General features: G+C 37.0%; 2 protein-coding genes across 4 annotated transcripts; one reads left to right on the forward strand and one right to left on the reverse strand.

Annotated features, from left to right (window-relative positions):
* Positions 1-12: 12 nt before the first annotated feature.
* Positions 13-9580, reverse strand: henmt1 (HEN methyltransferase 1). Of its 3 annotated transcripts, none has more exons than XM_037770411.1 (9): positions 9272-9580; positions 6635-6747; positions 5386-5520; positions 5010-5192; positions 4636-4822; positions 2600-2813; positions 2146-2251; positions 1578-1735; positions 13-392 (listed from the first exon to the last, which is right to left on the reverse strand). In XM_037770411.1, the coding sequence occupies exons 1-9, from the start codon at positions 9353-9355 to the stop codon at positions 286-288; spliced, it is 1287 nt and encodes a 428-aa protein (XP_037626339.1). In that variant the 5' UTR covers positions 9356-9580; the 3' UTR covers positions 13-285. The 3 variants fall into 3 exon arrangements, with proteins under 3 accessions (XP_037626339.1, XP_037626338.1, XP_037626340.1); XM_037770410.1 differs by having other exon boundaries at positions 2146-2254; XM_037770412.1 differs by lacking the exon at positions 9272-9580 and adding an exon at positions 7431-7496 and having other exon boundaries at positions 2146-2254.
* A 4818-nt stretch (positions 9581-14398) lies between these two features.
* LOC119488815 (trace amine-associated receptor 13c-like) lies at positions 14399-15870 on the forward strand. The gene is made up of 2 exons (XM_037770747.1): positions 14399-14576; positions 14953-15870. The coding sequence occupies exons 1-2, from the start codon at positions 14404-14406 to the stop codon at positions 15749-15751; spliced, it is 972 nt and encodes a 323-aa protein (XP_037626675.1). The 5' UTR covers positions 14399-14403; the 3' UTR covers positions 15752-15870.
* The last annotated feature ends 3441 nt before the right edge of the window (positions 15871-19311 follow it).

Raw genomic sequence — 19311 nt, forward strand, 5'->3', positions numbered from 1 at the left:
TGTGACAATTTCTCACATTTAGAGTTTTATTGTACCATTTACATTTGGACTGTCTAAGTCACCTTAGCCAGTATACTCCTTTTTTTGAGGCCAATTGATATTTATTTACATCTAACACAAAGTGGCAGTCCAAACAAGCCATCTAATAAATTCAAAAGCCAAAGTTTCTACAGTGCAGCTGGGAATTATTAGTTCAACTGCACTGTCCAGTAGTAACCAAGGGAAACCATTTTGCTCATTCAACAAGTCACCTACTTGTCCTGACAACAGAGCTGTATCTTCAGATCAAACTCTTGCATCCCAGTCTTCCTCTGGCTCAGCACTGTGGGAGCACTGGCTGGCCTCTGTATACCCGCTGTCCTCCAAACCATCATGATCGTCTTCTTCAGGGTCTAAAAAACACAAATGAACGACCAGCGTTACAACCACAGAAACCTTTCAGTTATCAAATTCATAGAATAAGCAGCAGAGCAGGAAATAAACATTGCAAGTCAGCTAATGATGCATTGTTAAATCATAAGTGCACTGAGCTGACTTGTAGAGAGTGGTGGTTGGGGAAACCAAGCTTTGTGAAGCATTGTGCAAATGGTACATTGTCACGACACAATGGTGTCATCTGCTGGGCAACCCATGGTATTGCATTTATATTGGAAGTCAGAATAAAAGCGGCGTTACTGCTGTCATTGCCATTTTTCTCAGTAAATGTTATATTGTAAAAGGGACCACTTTTAAACAAAGTCTACAGCTCTGCTTGTGGCAAATTGACAAGCACATCCCATATTCAAAACTAGCGTGACATCTCTCTAATAAGTGTGACGTAACGCCCAGCTTGTGATTTTTTTCCATGTTGAACAGGCTTGGATTTTCATCATTTTAGGGGTAAGGCCACTTGGCCTTTGGTGTTGGCACAAAGGCCAAATGTCAGGGCAGCAAGACCATCAAATGAAACAATGACTTTAAGTCCACGGAAATAATTAATTTAACTTAAGGATTATTTTATTTTATATATATATATATATATATATATATATATATATGAAATATCAATGAAATAAATAGATCAGTTTATTTCACAAAATAATTTATTGGTATAAAAAAATTACCAATATTTATAAGTTGTTTATTGTTATTTCCTACTTTGTTGTGCTGTAGCGTACAGAAATAATACTGTTAAAAGTCCAGTTATGAACAACATGGATCAAAAATGTGTGGCTGGATTAGTTGTTAAAACTACATTCATCCTCATAATTGTTTCATATCTATCTTGCGCATACAGTGCCTGTTAGCAGGAGGCGAATGCTCGCATTTCTTCTCTTCCTTGAAAGACTAAAGAGGGGGGTAGAAGGAGAAGGAGACGAATTTGGTGCATACCCTCAACCAGCAAAGGAGACACATTAGATTAGGCGCGTAGTTTAAGTGGAGCATGACAGAGAGACGCATTTGAAACATGCTGCAAGAGTAACTTGCTTATTAACTTTCACATGTTACATAATATACAGTATTCTTCCCCTTCTCATTATAAATGTTTACATTTTACACATATAATACACATAAAAGTGATTAAATTTTAACAGTACCTTGTTCCTGGTCATCTAGGAGCACAGCAGAGCCGTCCTGGCTCAGTTTAACTTCGGGGTCATCCATCAGGAGATGTCGGAGATTATCGAGAGTTCCACTCAGGGCACTGACTTTGGGGCAGCAGGACCACAGAACAGTCAGAGGTACAGACACACACCTGCCAGCACACACAAAAGGTGACATTACAACATGAAGACCTAATGATAGCCATGTGATGCCAAATTTTTGAAAATATTTTTCAAATGAAAGACCAATAATGACATTCGTGAGAGTTGCTTTTTACTAGCAGCTACATGAAAATAGAAATGTGTGCAAATACTGAAATTTAAGTGAGTTTGGAAGACAACAGCTAACAGTTTACTGTGGTACGTTGCTATTTTTGAATAGTTGGTAAAGCATGAAATGTAATGAGAGAGCTGTATGGTAGGAAAGACAGCATCTTCACAGCCAGTCAGAAGTACAGATGGTACAGAAACAAGGCCCGTGTTTGTGATCCGCACGCGACAAACTGTTTTCTTACACGCCATGGCCACACTGTTCCTCCTCATCTTCCTCAAGGAAACACACCTGCGCAATTTGCAAGACTCCTGTTGTCCTTGGCTGTTAGTCCAAAACAGCTCTCCATCCTTTCCTTCCTCATACTCCACCAGATTGTTCATCTCTGCTCCACATGCTGCTGTGAGAGATATATATATATATATAAAAAAAAAAAAAAAAAGAGAAACATACTGTAAGCTTTTGATGTGTTTAACTGGCCAAGCACATTTTAACATAAACAACCTGGTAGTACAAAATACAATATCACCCTGGAGAAACCTTTGGTTAAGAGGAAAAACATACCAATGGAACTGAGAAAAAATAACCTCACTGAATGTTTCCCATTTTAGACAGTTTAAACATTTCTGATCACTTTTTGCTGGCTCTATTGCTTCCAATATTTGTTTCCATATTATCAAACCAAATACTGTATATACTGTACACAACTATTTTAGGAACTGCGAACAACTGTCGGTATGTTCACCTGTCTCTTTCTCTTCAATCTCCAAGTGTCGCTCCAACGCTCTGAGGCATTCCTCCCCTTCACCCTCAGCCTGTGTATCAGTGGCATCCCCTCCGCCAGTCTTCTCCTCAATCCATCTTGTCTTCAGCTTTTCTGCCCAGTACGACACCTCACTCACCACGACCCTCCGCAAGATGTTGTTGTCATGCAGACTAGGGTAGTTTATACTATACAGCTGATATAGAAACAATCACATTGTCAGATTATTGTGAGACTCCTGAGTATCCAACAGCACACAAGGATTATAATATAACTCAAGAGCCTGATATGGTTGCTGATCAATAACAGCAAGACAATAATTACTCAACCATGTGTAGAAATATGGATTTAAATACTTACTTTTCCTGCCTGTAACTGTTTCATAACTTGGAACCCCAAGACTGAGATCAAAGTCTCTGACAAGCTAGTTTACTCATCTATAATTAAGATTTGTTTTTGACCTTGTGTTAATTACCGGTTTCTATTTTTTAAAAGGCTTACAGCAGGCTACATATGCAGACTACCTAGACTACCGATGTTGTAGTTGCTGATGATCAACAGCAGAGGCTGACAAAGATAACAGATGTCCCTTTTAAACTCACTACGGTCATCCTTCCTGTTTATCATGTTCTGGGGCTTATGAATTTGTTTTACTGCACCCATTTCATATTACTGCATGAAATTATAAAATCTGTTTCCTGTTCACGTCTTCACTCTTGATCTCTTAGAATAATCAGAGCTTGTAAGAGGGGATCTGTCCACTTGTTTATCAATAAATGGCCATATCAAGTATTACTTTTCCTTTTTTTGTTCGGTATAATAAACAGAAAAAAAACAGTATGACTAAATTATTTTAACAATTTGCTCACAAAGCAGGAGGCATTCTGAATTTCTAATTGTTAAGCCCAAGAGGGTTAAATGAAGAATTTGACTCGAAGCCAATAAGCAAAATCTAGTGGATTATATTTGTTCTCAAAGAACAGGAATTGTTTGAGAACAATTTGAAATTTTGTTAAGGGATGGAGGTGTTAAGGTCAACTGCAGCTTGACTTTGAAATTAGTCAGGGTTATATATGATAAATATTAAAGAGATTTGAGTATACCGTGTTTTGAAAAAATTACTTTGGACGAGTACAAAACTTGTTTGTATTGGAAAATAGATAATCAACTTTTTACCCATGCGTTAAGCATGATTTATGATTGCCGCATCCGTGAGGATCACGAGTGTCCGCACGGCCAAAGTGGCGTCACACCATCAGACACTACCCTTCGCAGGGGTTCCGTGCGGCAGGTTTTCGCCTGTCCGTGCACATCCTAATTTTTCTAACTGCGCGGACACGGATGGGCGGCAAAAATTGAGAACTTTGAGAAGCTTTGAGAATGTCTGTTTGCCACGAGGAGAAACGTGCACCAAGTATAAAAGATCCAAATGTTTCCACGTCACGATTCCACATCAGCTCATGTTCGTGCGGCCGTCCTTGTGGAAAGCATAACCGAAGATTTAAGATGAAAGTCGGTATATAAGAATTCTCTGAAAAGATTGTTGTAATATTATATGTTAATATTACATTTTTTGTATCTGCTAAGAGTAAATATTACTTCTTTAAGTAAGTAAGTTTTTTTTAGATGATAAAGTTGTGTGTACTTAGCACATAGCCCCTATGGTGATCTATAAATCAGCTGACTGAATATAAGGATACTGTAAACAATCTCAAACACCCAAAAATGTTTGGTGAATAAAGGGTGGCGTATTGTAGAAGAGTTGCGCAACATGTTTTAATTTGAATAAATTATTCTAACAATCAATTTAAAAAGTAAAAAAATAAAACATGATTTTTATACTATTGTTGCCTTTATTTGGTAGTGAAACTAGAGAGCAACAGGAAATATGGAGAGAAGGAAAGAGGGGAACAAAAATCCTTGTGAATCAATCACATAGCAACAGGTTGTGTCTATGAAGACTGGGCAAACATGATGCCCGACTCAGAAATGACTGATCTATAAAGAAGTTTACTCACCAATGTGTATGAAAACACATCCTCAGCATCATCACCAATCAGCATGTTGAAACCCTCTCTCCCCCCGAGCCGGTGAAACACACCAATCTGGGAGCAGAAGCCGACTCTCTCCTGCTGGCCTGATGGCGCCTGTCCAACACCAGTGAACTCCACCTCATAACCGTACTCCAAACACACCTTCAGAGCCCTGAGTTGGGATGTGATGTTAACAATATTCTGTTTAAATCTGTATTGCTCATTGAGAAATGTTTAACAGTGCTGATGCGTTTTAGGGTGGATTTATCCATTAACCTTCCCTGTCACTACCATCTTCATCAACACTATCAACTTTGTGCTAGCCACTAGAAATGCCTGAAAATGGCAAACCAGCATACCAGGACTTGAACTCTGCTCTGGTCCACTCAAACTTGTGGTCACTGTGCCTGAAACCTGCCAGTCCAGGGAAAAGGGGGTTGAACTCAGAGTTTGGGGTACTGATGATAACAGCCACTGGGGTCATGTAACCAAACACCACCTCAGAGAAGCGCTCCACATCAGCAAGAGTGAGGTGCTCTATGCTGCAGAGAGCCAGGGAAGAAATATGGTGATAAATAATGGCATAGAGGGACAAGGAGAAACAGAAAGATGAAAACCACACTGATAGAGAGAACAACCTGGTAAACAAGACAATAATTAATTGACAAAATATGAAACAAATTGACTAATATTAATACAGAAACTTGAAGATATTTAACTTCAACAGCCCCTTACAGCTCTATATTGGTCACCAGATCAAATCCTCTGAGGCGGGCGTCTTTTTGTGTGACAGAGCCCTGGTACAGCTCAATGCGCAGCTGATCATAACTTGGCTGCAGATAGTCAGTTGATATAGGCGCTAATCCATGCCTGAAAGAACACACAAGCAGAGTGTACACATTATCAATCCACACAGTATTACTTATCACAATAACGAGAATCACATGGTGATATCCAACCACATGTAGATACAAGTTATTTTTAAGCTTGACAGTAATATAAATGTTTAACACAGTAATCACTATGTATTATGAATGTACAATGTTATACTTTTACCTTTACTTTCTACGTAACATTACTTTTGACAACAAAGTTCAAGGACAACCTGAGCAGTTCTCAGCTGATTAACGTTACCCTGAAACGCCACAAGGTAGCGGAACACATTAAGTGGTCATTAGATTAGTCTATATTTCATTTTGATCTTCAGACCTTAAAAGTTTAAGAAACCAACTCTATGATCAAGTTTTTTTGAGAGGCTTCACATGTGGTGCACTAGTAGTGCAGACTAACCTAGGCTCTCAGTCAGTTAACAGATTAATGCTTAAAGGGCTGGGTGATAATTCAGTAAAATGATTTATCAACCTTTAATAGGGATATGATCAAATGGTGTTATTGTTTTACAAAATGATATTGACCAAATGAATAACTGCAAGCAAACAGTATTATAACAAAATGGGTTATTGAAGTTTTAGTTATGATGAAGAGTTGTCTGATATGGATATGGTAAAATGCATGGTGGTGGAAAAGATTATCAATTTTACTGTTTTAGGTGATTTTGAATACATCTAGGGCTGCACATTTTTTTAGATTTTTTTCTTATTATTGATGTGTTTTTTTTTTTTTTATATTAAGCCATTTATCATTTATCATTTAGACTTAGTCTGTCAAGAGGACAGTGAAAAATGCCCACCACATGTTCTACTGGTTGGACAGTTCAAAGTCAAAGATATTTTGAAATATTCACATTTGCTAGAATATTTCCCATTTTTGCCTGATTAAACCCCTGGAACGATAAAGTGATCATCAACATTGTTGATGATTATTTTTCTGTTGATGATCTCATCAATTAATTGACTAATTGTTTTAGCTCTGCATATATCTGCCATACTGTAACAGGTAGTGTTATCAAAAAGAAAAAAAACTGGTGCCCAGCCCTCAATGATTAAATATTCACTCATGCTTTTGATTTTATAAAAATACATACATCTTTTTTTGTAATTTAGTACTGTTGATGTCCACTCCAACCAGTAGTTCAATTTCATGGTGAAACTTCAGTTGTTTGAGAAGGCTGCACTCACTGCACCCCAAGTCCACCACCTGAGGAGAAACAGTCTCTTATCAAGATAAAGAACCGTTAAGAACAATTGATGCGTATAACTTGATTTAACTCTAGGTAGCTTTAGTGTGAAAACTAACATTAGCTCTATTATGTTAATTATGGCGGTCAAGCCAGCCGTTAACGTTTCGCATCTCCGTGGGTCAACCCAGCCGCCCAGTTGGAGTGAACCCGTACTCTGAACTTTATAAATCAGTCTGTATCTAGTCAAAGACGTCCTGAACTGTATCATTGTTTGTCAGAAACTATGGAGCAATGTGTCTTTACAGCACCTCAAATTTCAGAAAGGAAGACATTTCAAGGTAGATATATCTACCTTGAAATGCCTTCCTTTCTGAAATGCATGACTTTTGGCAATTCTCCATATCTATATCATAAAAATGTTTGATTTTGAGATTGTATGTAGTCAGAGTTGTCCTTAATATAAATGTATCAGTCATTGTCAGTATTTTTTTTCCAGCAATCCAAAATCAAAGAATAAAGTAATTTACATCACAATTTAGTATTTTTTTTATTGATAAAGGGACAGAGGTAATATGTTTTAAACTTCCTGTGAATATAATCCAATTAATCTTTATGTTATATACATCATATTTTAATCTTTAATAATGTAAAAGTCTTGATGGCTTTTTTGTTTTTTATATTGGGTATGATGGTGCTATACCAGGGGTCAGCAACCTGCTGGCTCCAGGAGCCACATGCGGCTCTTTAGCTCCTCTCCAGTGGCTCCCTGTGGATTTATAAAGATGGAAATGAATAACTGTTTTTTGTTTACATTTTCATTTTTATTTATCACTGTTTGAGGTCTATGGTACGACAGAGTATTAGGGCCAAATTGAGGAAGATTTTTTTTTTTTTATATTTCGAGAATAAAGTCATAATATGAAAATAAAGTCAGAAGTTTACGAGAAAAAAAGTCGTAATACTATGAGAATAAAGTCATAATATAAAGGAGTAATTTTACGTGTTATTTTCTTTTTTCTCTCGTAAAGCTATGACTTTATTCTCGTAATATTAAGACTTTTTTTCTTGTAAAGTTATGACTTCATTCTCGTAATATTACGACTTTTTTTCTTGTAAAGTTATGACTTTATTCTCATACTAATACTTTTTTATGACTTTATTCTCGTAATATTATGACTTTATTCTGTAGATCTCAGATGTCTTTTCCCTCAATGTGGCCCTAATACTGCGTAGTACATTTACTCTTTGGCCCTCACTGCATTACTTATATACTATACACTTAGACTATAAACTGTGTTACCTTCATCACAATGCTCAAATGTTTTGCGGCTCCAGACATATTTATTTATATATATATATATATATACACACACATATATATATATATATATATACATATACATATATTTATATATATATATATATATATATATATATATGTATGTATATATTATGTTAAGTTAATGATGGTTTGACCACCTAGCTTTGACCAAAAAGTCGTAATATCAAAATAAAGTCAGAAGTTTACGAGAAAAAAAGTCGTAATACTATGAGAATAAAGTCATAATATAAAGTAGTAATTTTACGTGTTATTTTCTTCTTTTCCCTCGTAAAGCTATGACTTTATTCTCGTAATATTACGACTTTTTTTCTTGTAAAGTTATGACTTTATTCTCGTAATATTACGACTTTTTTATGACTTTATTCTCGTAATATTATGATTTTATTTTGTAGATCTCAGATGTCTTTTCCCTCAATGTGGCCCTAATACTGCGTAGTACATTTACTCTTTGGCCCTCACTGCATTAGACTTATATACTATATACTTAGACTATAAACTGTGTTACCTTCATCAATGCTCAAATGTTTTGCAGCTCCAGACATATTTATATATATATATATATATATATATATATATATATACACACACACATATACACACACATATACATATATTTATATATATATATATATATATACACACACATATATTTATATATATATATATATATATATATATATATATATATATATATATATATATACACACACATATATATATACACATACACATATATTTTTATATATATATATATATATATATATATACACACATATATTTATATATATATATATACACATATATATATATATATATATATATATTATGTTAAGTTAATGATGGTTTGACCACCTAGTGACGGCTAGCTCGACCAGTAGTTAACTAATTGGTTAATTGGTTCGGTGTAAAAGTTAGCAAACGTTGCTCAAACATTGACATTGAAGTTAAAGAGATAAAAGTAGATAACACAAAAAAAAAAAGTCCCATTAAGACGGTAGCTTGTTGTGTGTTAGTTACTTTAAAATGTTAAAGAACCCAAAACCACCATTAAGAACTTGATTGAGGTTGTGCTAATACAGCTAGCTAACGTTAGCTCTGGTGAAAAAGTTATCTACGTTATCTACAACGAATTATCGTCCACAAACATTACTCAAACAAAGTGTAACGCTGATGTGTGCTTCTCAGTGAGACTTTACTACCTTTTTGGGTTTGTTCCTCTTGACAAAGTCGACTACAAACTGATGTCTCTGCCTGTGAAGCGACGGACTGAACGTTACGTCCATCTTCACGGTAGTTAACGGCTGAACGCTGAACCACCAACGGAAACAAGATGTCGCGGTTTTCGTGTGATGACGCGGTGTCGTTTTTATTTTTCTGTGGACTTGAAAAAGAGCATCTGGACTCTACCCTATAAGTGTCTTTTGACAAACAAAATAAGAGAAGTATCCTTTAAAATCCTTCACAGATCCTTATCTTGTTAAGTTTAAACAGGACATCAATGTAAACTGTTCATTCTGTGATGTACTCCCAGAAACTCTTCTTCATCTATTCTGGCACTGTGACCATAGCAACAGGCTGTGGAAGGACTTGAGTGTAGATTCATTATTGAAAATATTAACACTGATTTTATTCTATGTCTAGAGAATGTTTTGTTTTGGTTTCCATAAAGGTGACAGTAAAATCAAAGAACATTATATTATTAATCTTATTATTCTCTTAGCTAAATTTTATAAACATAAATCCAAATTTAGTAAATCTAAACCTTCATTTTTTGTATTTGAACATGAAACCAAACAATACATTAAATTGATTCCCTCCTTCGAAAACAAAAAAAAAGCTATTAAGACTATAACTAACTTTATGCACCTCCTTTAATATATTCATCTAAATGTTTATTTTCCCTGGCTTTGTACTTGTAAGCTGTTTATCCCCTGGCATCTGTTATTTTGTCTTGTTGTTCCTTTTACAGTTTTGCACGTCTTTGTAATTGAATCTGTATGACCAGTTTGTTAAATAAAGGCAAGAAGAAAAAAAAATGTCCTCATCTATTCTTTTTTTTATTCACTGTTTTACATACAAGAATGTTCTGGATGACTGTAGCCAACTTTCTAGAAAAATAACTTGAGATGAATGTTGAAATAAATATGTTTGATGTAAAGATATATTTCAAGTCAAGATAAGATTGGAAATAGCATGCTGTATATAATACAATTACTTATTATTTTTGGAAATTTTCATATCCATAAGACAAAATGGTCAAGAACTAAGCCAACTTATCCTGCATTTTATTAATTAATTTAAACAGTATAGCACCATCATATCCTATATTAAAAAAAAAAAGCCATCAAGACTTTTTAAATTATTAAAGATTAAAATATGATGTATATAACATAAAGATTAATTGGATTATATTCACAGGAAGTTTAAAACATATTACCTCTGTCCCTTTTTCAATAAAAAAAAAATACTAAATTGTGATGTAAATTACTTTATTCTTTGATTTTGGGTTGCTGGAAAAAAATCCTGACAATGACTGATAAATTTATTTTAAGGACAACTCTGAATAAATACAATATCAAAATCAAACATTTTTATGATACAGATATGGAGAATTGCCAAAAGTCCTGCATATCTACCTTGAAATGCCTGACTTATATTATTCAATTATTTGTTATATATATTTATATATATATAACACAAACCCTGGCATTATGAAATATGTAACTATTTTTGTTTTGTCTTCTTTTGTCTGTATCTGTACCTCTGTTAATGAGCATGAGTTCAATAAAGAAAGCATTATAAAAAAAGTATTATTTTTTATTTTTGCTATGGAAGTTTGTACTTAAGCCTAATGACTTTGGTGATCCGCTGACTTTTCCTCTTAGCGCCAGCAGGACTTATTGTGTCTTAATTGCTATGGTCCCTATTGTTCACACCGTCTTGATAGATGATGATGTCTCAAACCACAGGGGCGCGCCTCCAATCAAAGGTGTGAAGAAAACACAGCTTTTAACATAAACACATCATACAGTTCTCATTAAAACATGATGATGTAATAGTTTGGCAACAGGGAAGGTTGTATCCCCAAAACAATATGGGCTGTTTTGTATTTCAGTCACTTATTATGAAATTGTGTCACAATGCCAAAATCATGGCTCAAAGCAAATAAACAACAGACCATAGTGAACATGAGCAAGTTATGTAAGTTTGTGACAAAGCAGTACACATAGTAGGCTATACAATATGAACACTAGACTGCTATAACTAAATTTAATTTATTTATTTTTATACTTTTTTGATTAATTTTGGAACATCCAAACCATCACTCAGCGCTGTATCTTATAACAATAAAGTTTTAAGTAACCGATGCCCAACATGAACTGCACATTTATACCAAATCATACAATAATCTAATATTACCATATCATTAAACCCTGACACAGGTGGTTTCACTCATTTTGCCTGATTAGAGCTCAGGTCTCTTTGGGAGCATATACAGCCTGTGCTTGATTGGCATTTCTCAGATGGTCCTGTTTGCATTTCGCACCTGTTAGTGTGGAACAAATTAATAATTTATATTAGTGCACTGAGTCTGGTGATCTCCTGTCATTCCTATAGCATAACTTTACTCAACCTCAAGCTGAGCAAAGGTCTCATCAGCCAGAATAAGTGAAAACACCTGTGTGGGTGTTTTCAGGACCTCAAAGGAGTGGTTTTGTTTTAAGCAACTAAATCTACTTTGTTAAAGGGTCAGTTCACCCAAATTCAAAAATACATGATTTGACATTCTATGACATTGACATTTTTTTTTTTCTGACATTTTACATTGATTTTGTGCAACAAGTTCTAAAATATAATATTATTGTCTCTCCTCACCCAAGCTCCCAGGAAGAGCTCCAGTCGTGATGCCAATGTTCGTAGTGGCCAAACAGTGGTACTGCAACTTCCCTGTCTGTCACGTGATGCCATTGGGCCCAAAAATACTTTTTCCCATAGACTTACATTGGGAAAGAAACATCTGTAACTCAACTTCCCAGTATGAACACTTGAATAGCCCTTATTTAAATCATTAGGTCCTAAAAGTTGTAAAATGCACTAATAGCCGAATCCAGAGTTATTTCCCTTCCTCCGTTTATGTGAATGAGCCCCAGACCGAGGCTGGAGAAAGGGCTGGGAGACGGAGTTAGCAAAACGTGACGACAGCATGCCGGCTGTGACCCCATGACCGAGCCATGTGACCAGGCGGACGCTACTGCACCTGCTCCATGGGCCCCAATGGATGCGGGAGATACCCAGAAGATCCGGGTACTTTTCCACTCGGAAGTCGAGCCATTTTGGCATCATCGGCCACTGAGCAACTTTCATAGGAATGAACGGGGCCTCGCCTCCAACACTGTATCCAGTTCTCTTTATGCATCCATGTCCTCACCCCCTTATCTGTGAAGCACATCCGTACTTACCACACTTGCAGACTCTCTTTGCAATTAGTGTGAAATTCTCCTGGTGAGCTTAACCGTAGCGATGGTAGACAGCAAGGGCCAATTAAAGAATTGCGATACAATATCATTTCTGATGGTCATCACGTTGCATGCTGCCACCAGTGTGCAGAGTTGATGCAAAACAAAACGTGGTCAATCAACTTATGTGTTGTAGTGATGAGAGTTTGTAGTGAAGTAGACCTATTTCAGCAACCCACCAATGGCAGCACCTTTATTTTATTCGCCAACATTCAGCATTGAGCTGGAATCATATCTGGAAGTCCAACATTTCCTCTCTTTTTAATGCTTTGCAACTCCTGAAGGAAATATCTGGCTCTTTAGCTGCTTAATGCTTCACTATGTGCACCAGCCAGTTGCTGACTTTGTCAATCAACTGTTTGTCGCTCAGCAGATAGCGTACGGTAGGTTTATCAGAGCTTTTTCGCTTAAAACAGCTGATAAGATCTATGAGAGTGAACCAAAACAGGAAAGTTGTGGGCTGTAACATCAAAACAATTTGTTAAAAGCATGAATGCAGAGAACTGGATCCAGCCTTAGAGGCGAGGCCTCCGAGTATAAAATTAGCCGGATCTTGAATTAAATATAATTAATTTTGACACTGTATAATGTCAGCATTCTCTTGTGTGCATGTCCTTTTTGTTTTCTACAGAGCTTATTACCATCTGAGACAGGGAATGATGATGGAATAAAAGTCTTGAAGTCTAAAACCAGTGGAACCCTGAGCTGAAGCTAAACTTTGTGCTTTTCAGCATAAAGATTCCTCGTACCCGTGCCCTGAAGTACTCAAAGGTTTGATCCAGTTTTAAGATCATTTTAATAGACTTTTGGGGAAGTCAAACGTTGCACTTCATTTTCTATAATTTTTGTTTGTTGTGATCAGTCAGATGGTCACTTTTAAGTTCCTCACCAAATTTCACACATGCATCCATTACAGAGTATAAGGATATGATGCATGGATGTATTAAGAGAACTGGATACAGCGTTGCAGGCGGGGCCCCGTTCATTCCTATGAAAGATGCTCGGTGGCGCATGAAGCCAAAAATGTTTGACTTACGAGTATAAAATTTCCCAGATCTTCCGCACTGCTTTTGCATCCATGGGGCCGTAGAGCAAGCGCACTAGCACTTCATATAACCCCGGCTCCCAGCCCTCAGTCTCGGCTCGGGATTTGGATATTAGTGCATTTTAAGTGTTTGTACTGGGAAGTTGATTTACCTAAAAATTTACAGACGTCTCTTTCCTAATGTAAGTCTATGGGAACAAGTTTTTTTGGGCCCAATGACATCACATGACTGACGTGAAGTTATAATTGCACCGTTTGGCCATGATGTAAAATTTGCTTCAAAGCCCAGCACGCTTCCTACGGGCTTGGTTAAAACACACTAAGAGCGACTTGTCCTTTCGCATTACACATAGTCATTTGATCCATTGTTTGTATAAAAATATTGACTAGAGCAGCTTTAACTCAAGTGTATTCAGCCACATAGTTATAGTTTTGGTTTTATTTGTCAAAAACTGCACAGTGGATCAATGCACAGTGGACAATGGTATTTTTAAAGATGGAGGGAGATGTGGGCAGTACAAAATGGCGTGGTGGAGTGAATGATGTAATGGAAGAGTTGATGATCAGGAGTTATGGGAAAAACAAGCTGATGGGAGAACGTGTCTGGAGAGTAACAAGAGGAGGAAGAGGAGGAGGAGGAGGAGAGGGGGGGGGCAGCGGGAAAGATGATGGAAAAGAAGAAGGTAAGAGATAAATATCTCATCTCAAGAAAAGTTGAATCAGAGGGCTGCTGGCAGCTCTCTGTTCAGATCCACAGTCTCCATCTCTGATGATGATGGAGACATTGGCAGCAGCTGACTTCTGCTTCCCTCCCATCAACACCTCCTGCAGGTCAATGTCTGTTACTCCTCAGGCTGTGCTCATCAAAACACTGCTGTGCTGCATCACTCTGCTCACCGTGATGCTCAACTTGTTGGTCATCATCTCCATCTCTCACTTCAGGCAGAGACACTTTTCTTGAAATATGACAGCTAATAGTGTGTATGAGTTTAAAAGAACAACTTTAGTTCACCCTCTATACAAGGTTTTTGACTGTTTTGAAAGATCTCAGTACTTTTACTTGTAAATGAAACTTGCATTATGTTTTTCTGTATAAATGTGTCACTATAGCAATTAATCATGATAAATGTGTACATAATAATACCACCAAACACCTGTAGTAATGAGTTCAAACAATGTGGAGCTGATTGATATTATATAGCTTTACATAAAGGCCATGTAGAGTTATGTGTTCATATTGCTGGGTCTCTAAAAGTAAACATTCAACTCATTTGGACTGAATATGATGCTCTTATAATCATAATCTCTCTTCCTCCAGGCAGCTCCACACCCCCACCAACCTCATCCTCCTCTCCCTGGCTGTGTCTGACTTGCTCGTGGGCCTCGCAGTGATGCCGGGTGCAATCGTCTCGATGCAGTCTTGTGGGTTTATGGGTAAAATCACATGTGCTCTTTTGTACCTGTTGAGCTTCAGTCTCACCTCTTCTTCTGTAGGGAACATGGTGCTCATAGCTGTGGACCGCTACGTGGCTATTTGTGATCCTCTGCGCTATTCTTCCATTATAACACCAAGCAGAGTTAAAATCTGTGTGTCTCTGAGTTGGTTCTGCTCTCTCGTCTTCACCTTCACGATACTGAAAGATCACTTGTCACAAATAGATTTGTCTAATTCCTGCCATCAGGAATGTGTGGTTGTCATGAACTACATTTCAGGGGCAGTAGACTTGCTTCTGACCTTTTTTGGCCCCGTCACTGTTATCATAGTTCTGTATATGAGAGTATTTGTAGTGGCGGTGTCACAGGCACGGGCCATGCGCTCTCAAATTGCAGCTGTCAAATCAAAAGTGACTGTTAAGAAATCTGAGATGAAGGCAGCTGGAACTCTTGGTATTTCCCTTCTTGTGTTTATACTTTGTCTCTGTCCGTACTACATCCCTTCTCTAGTAGGACAGGACACCTCAAGCAATTTATTAGCTCAGCTTTGGCTGTTCTTTTGTAACTCCACTTTTAATCCTCTCATCTACGCCTTTTTCTTCCCCTGGTTTAGGAAAACGGTTAAAGTCATTGTCAGCCTTCAGGTGCTGCAGCCTGGTTCCCGTGAGGCCAAGATCATGTAGAGAGAAATAATACACTGTATACAAACCGACTTATTTTATGAAAGTTAATTGATGATGACGTAAATTTGAAAACAGGGAAAGTACAATGTTGTGACATATAAATGTATTTACTTCAGTAGGACAGCTAAAAGAAACATACTGTATGTGGGCGTTTCTGCAACTATGGGCATTTTAAGTACCAGCAATGACATTCGTATGTTAAAATTTGCAGTGCAATGCTTGATAAATATATATGGTGCTATTACCCATTGACATAAAATATAATTATGAAATGATGTGATTTAATAAAATTTATGAAGCATTTTTTGGGTCCACTTTCTTCATGTCCCACTTCATCTTCATGTTACAGCAACAGCTTTAGGTGTTGCGGTAAAGACATTAACATTAGAATTGCAATATCTGTCATAAAAAAACAACATATTTTATATTTTTTGTGTATGAAGACTGACATCTATGGTTAATGTCTATATTTTTCAGGGTGTAGAGAAAATCATGAAATCCCCTATTTAAAAAAAAATCTTTTCATATTAATATTTACAATGATGCACAAAGCTTGATGAAAATTAATTTAAATGTCTCGAAAACATTATAGAAATTAAAACAGGAAACATTTTGTGTACCTGTTTATACGTATTACATACTCTGATGGTTAAAAATCATAGAGGGTGATTTTTTTTTTATTTGGGAGAGTCAAAAGTGACAGTAGTTTCAGAAGCACCCATGTATGTAAACCACTATACTTTTGACCTTTGCCAGTTAAGATAATGGAGATTTGGTTTAGAAAAGCTATTGAGTTATTTCCTGTCAGTGTGTCAAATAGAGCAAGGTATGCTTTAGGGCGTGGCTACCTTGTGATTGACTGGTCGCTACCACGGCGTTGTCTGGTCTGGGTGTTGTCCGTGTTTTTGTGGGTAGGCGCCAGGGGTAGATGAGATTTGCCCTGAGATGCTGAAGGGCTGTCGTGGCTGACACGCCTCTTCAGTGTCTTCTCATTTTTAAAAAGGGGGACCGGAGGGTTGAAATAATGTGATTTAATCAAATTTATGAAGCATTTTATGGGTCCAAACACCACTTTTCTACATGTCCAACTTCATCTTAATGTTGTAAAGACATTAGACATTAGAATTGCAATATATGTCATAAAAAAACAACATATTTTATATTTTTTCTGTATGAAGACTGACATCTATGGTTACTGTCTTCTACATTTTTCAGGGTGTAGAGAAAATCATGAAATCCCCTATTAATTTTTTTTAAATGTTTTTATATCAATATTTACAATGATGCACAAAGCTTGATGAAAATTTATTTAAATATCTTAAAAAATATTATAGACTTTAAAAAAGGAAAATGCATAAAATGAGTGTTACTGTAATGTTGCGGTAAGGACATTTAGTACAAGAACAAGTGATGAAAACCATAAAAAATAAACATGTTACAGATTAAAATATTAACGACTATATATATTTTTGTGTATCTGTTTATATGTATTACATACTCTGATGATTAAAATTAAAATTCCTAGAGGTTGATTTTTTTTAATTTGGGAGAGTCATAAGTGACCGTAGTTGCAGAAGCACCCATGTATGTAAACCATTATACTTTTGACCTTTGCCAGTTAAGATAATGGAGATTTGGTTTAGAAAAGCTATTGAGTTATTTCCTGTCAGTGTGTTTAATATTAGTGCAATTCAAAACTGAACGGTGTCCCCTAATGAATGAAGTGTAGTAGGTGTAGCCTTTACATTGCAAGAAAGAAAGAAAAAACTAACTACATTATGTGGCATGAATTGATTAAATGGCCAAACAGAGTGAATGCCAATATTAAAGTGGAAGTACGCCCATTTACCAAAATTCATACATGTTATTCCTATGGTCTAACACAGTCCAAAAAATATTAGTAACCATTAACAACTCTCCCAAATCCAAAAACCAGAGTGCTAAAACTCAAACTTGTGATGTCATAGGGTATAACGTGTGGAGCTGCTCCACAGACAATGAATTGGTAAAGATGTTCTAGATGACACTGAGAGCACCCAAGGGTGTTCTGAGTATGAGGGAACATTTTCTGTTTCACAACTGACAACACTACAGTAGAATAAAGCTCATTTGGGTATAAAAAAGAAAAGAAACATCCTGTGAGTCCACAAAATCAGTCTCCAGTCCAGTGTCTATGTAAGTGGATCTGTGGTGTTTCATTAGGAGGCACCAGTGGTTCTATACTTTGGCCTGGAGTAGTTGCTTTGGGTGATGGTGTTTTTGGCTGCCAGCCTGATGCAGTAGGTGGTCCACGGCTTGAGGTCAGTCTCTTTGTAAAAATCTCCTTCCAAGTTTCTCACTCTATGAGTCCGATTGGTCTTGTGTATCTCCTGAATCACGACTGTGTACTCTGTTGCATCCTTCACTGTTGTCACATCCACATACAATAGACATAAACATAAACATTGTAAACATGAGTTTATGGTCTTACATCTGCCTGAGATTCGCCCTGAGATGCTGAAGGCTCTGGACATTGTTGGGCTGTCGTGGCTTACACGACAGTCGTGGCTTACACTGCAAGCGTCTTTGAGTTCTTTAAAAGCGCTATATAAGTTGAATTTATTATTACATGCCTCTTCAGTGTCTTCCCATTCTTAAAAAGGGGGACCGGAGGGTGTGCTCCAATTACTGGGGTATCACACTGCTCAGCGTCCCCGGGAAAGTTTATTCTAGGGTGCTGGAAAGGAGGCTCCAACCGATTGTCGAACCTCGGATTAAGGAGGAACGATGAGGATTATGTCCTGGCCGTGGAACAGTAGACCAGCTCTTTATTGGAGGGGTCATGGCAGTTTGCCCATCTAGTCTACATGTGTTTTGTGGACTTGGAGAAGGCTTACGACCGTGTCCCCCAACATGAATAACAAGTAACGAAACGGACCACTTCGCTATTTATTCTTCTGCCTTGTCCCTCAAAGAGGGTGAGGCATTGTTGTTTTTGGCTGGCTGTGTGTCACTGCAGCGCAGACGGTGCATGCAGATGAATTGTGCCCGGTAGCAGCATGTAGGGAGACGGGCGCCGGTCTGCATGTGTGCCACAGAGCTGGTTGTGGATTGGCAAAGTTTCACTTTGGGGGCATTATGTGACCAGGCGTTAATTGACTTGACGAGGGTGCTTTCCCCGTGTGCATTTGTTTTTTATTCAAAGAAAATTACTTTCTTTTTCCCGTCTTGATGTCAATATGCAGGCAGCACAGGTATCCAGCTGGAAAGCAGACGGTCAGCAAAGCAAAATTTCAAGGGAGTAAAGTAAAAAACAAAAACATATATTCAATACAATTAACTTAGTCTGATGTAGTTTTAAAATGTTTTTCCATATGTTGTCATGTAGGGAGAACAAAATGGCGTGGTGGAGTGAATGATGTAATGGAAGAGTTGATGATCAGGAGTTATGGGAAAAACAAGCTGATGGGAGAACGTGTCTGGAGAGTAAAGAGGAGGAGGAGAGGGGGGGAGGGCAGCGGGAAAGATGATGTAAAAGAAGAAGGTAAGAGATAAATATCTCATCTTAAGAAAAGTTGAAT

The sequence above is a fragment of the Sebastes umbrosus genome, chromosome 5 (genome assembly GCF_015220745.1).
Source record: "Sebastes umbrosus isolate fSebUmb1 chromosome 5, fSebUmb1.pri, whole genome shotgun sequence".
Lineage (NCBI taxonomy): Eukaryota > Metazoa > Chordata > Actinopteri > Perciformes > Sebastidae > Sebastes > Sebastes umbrosus.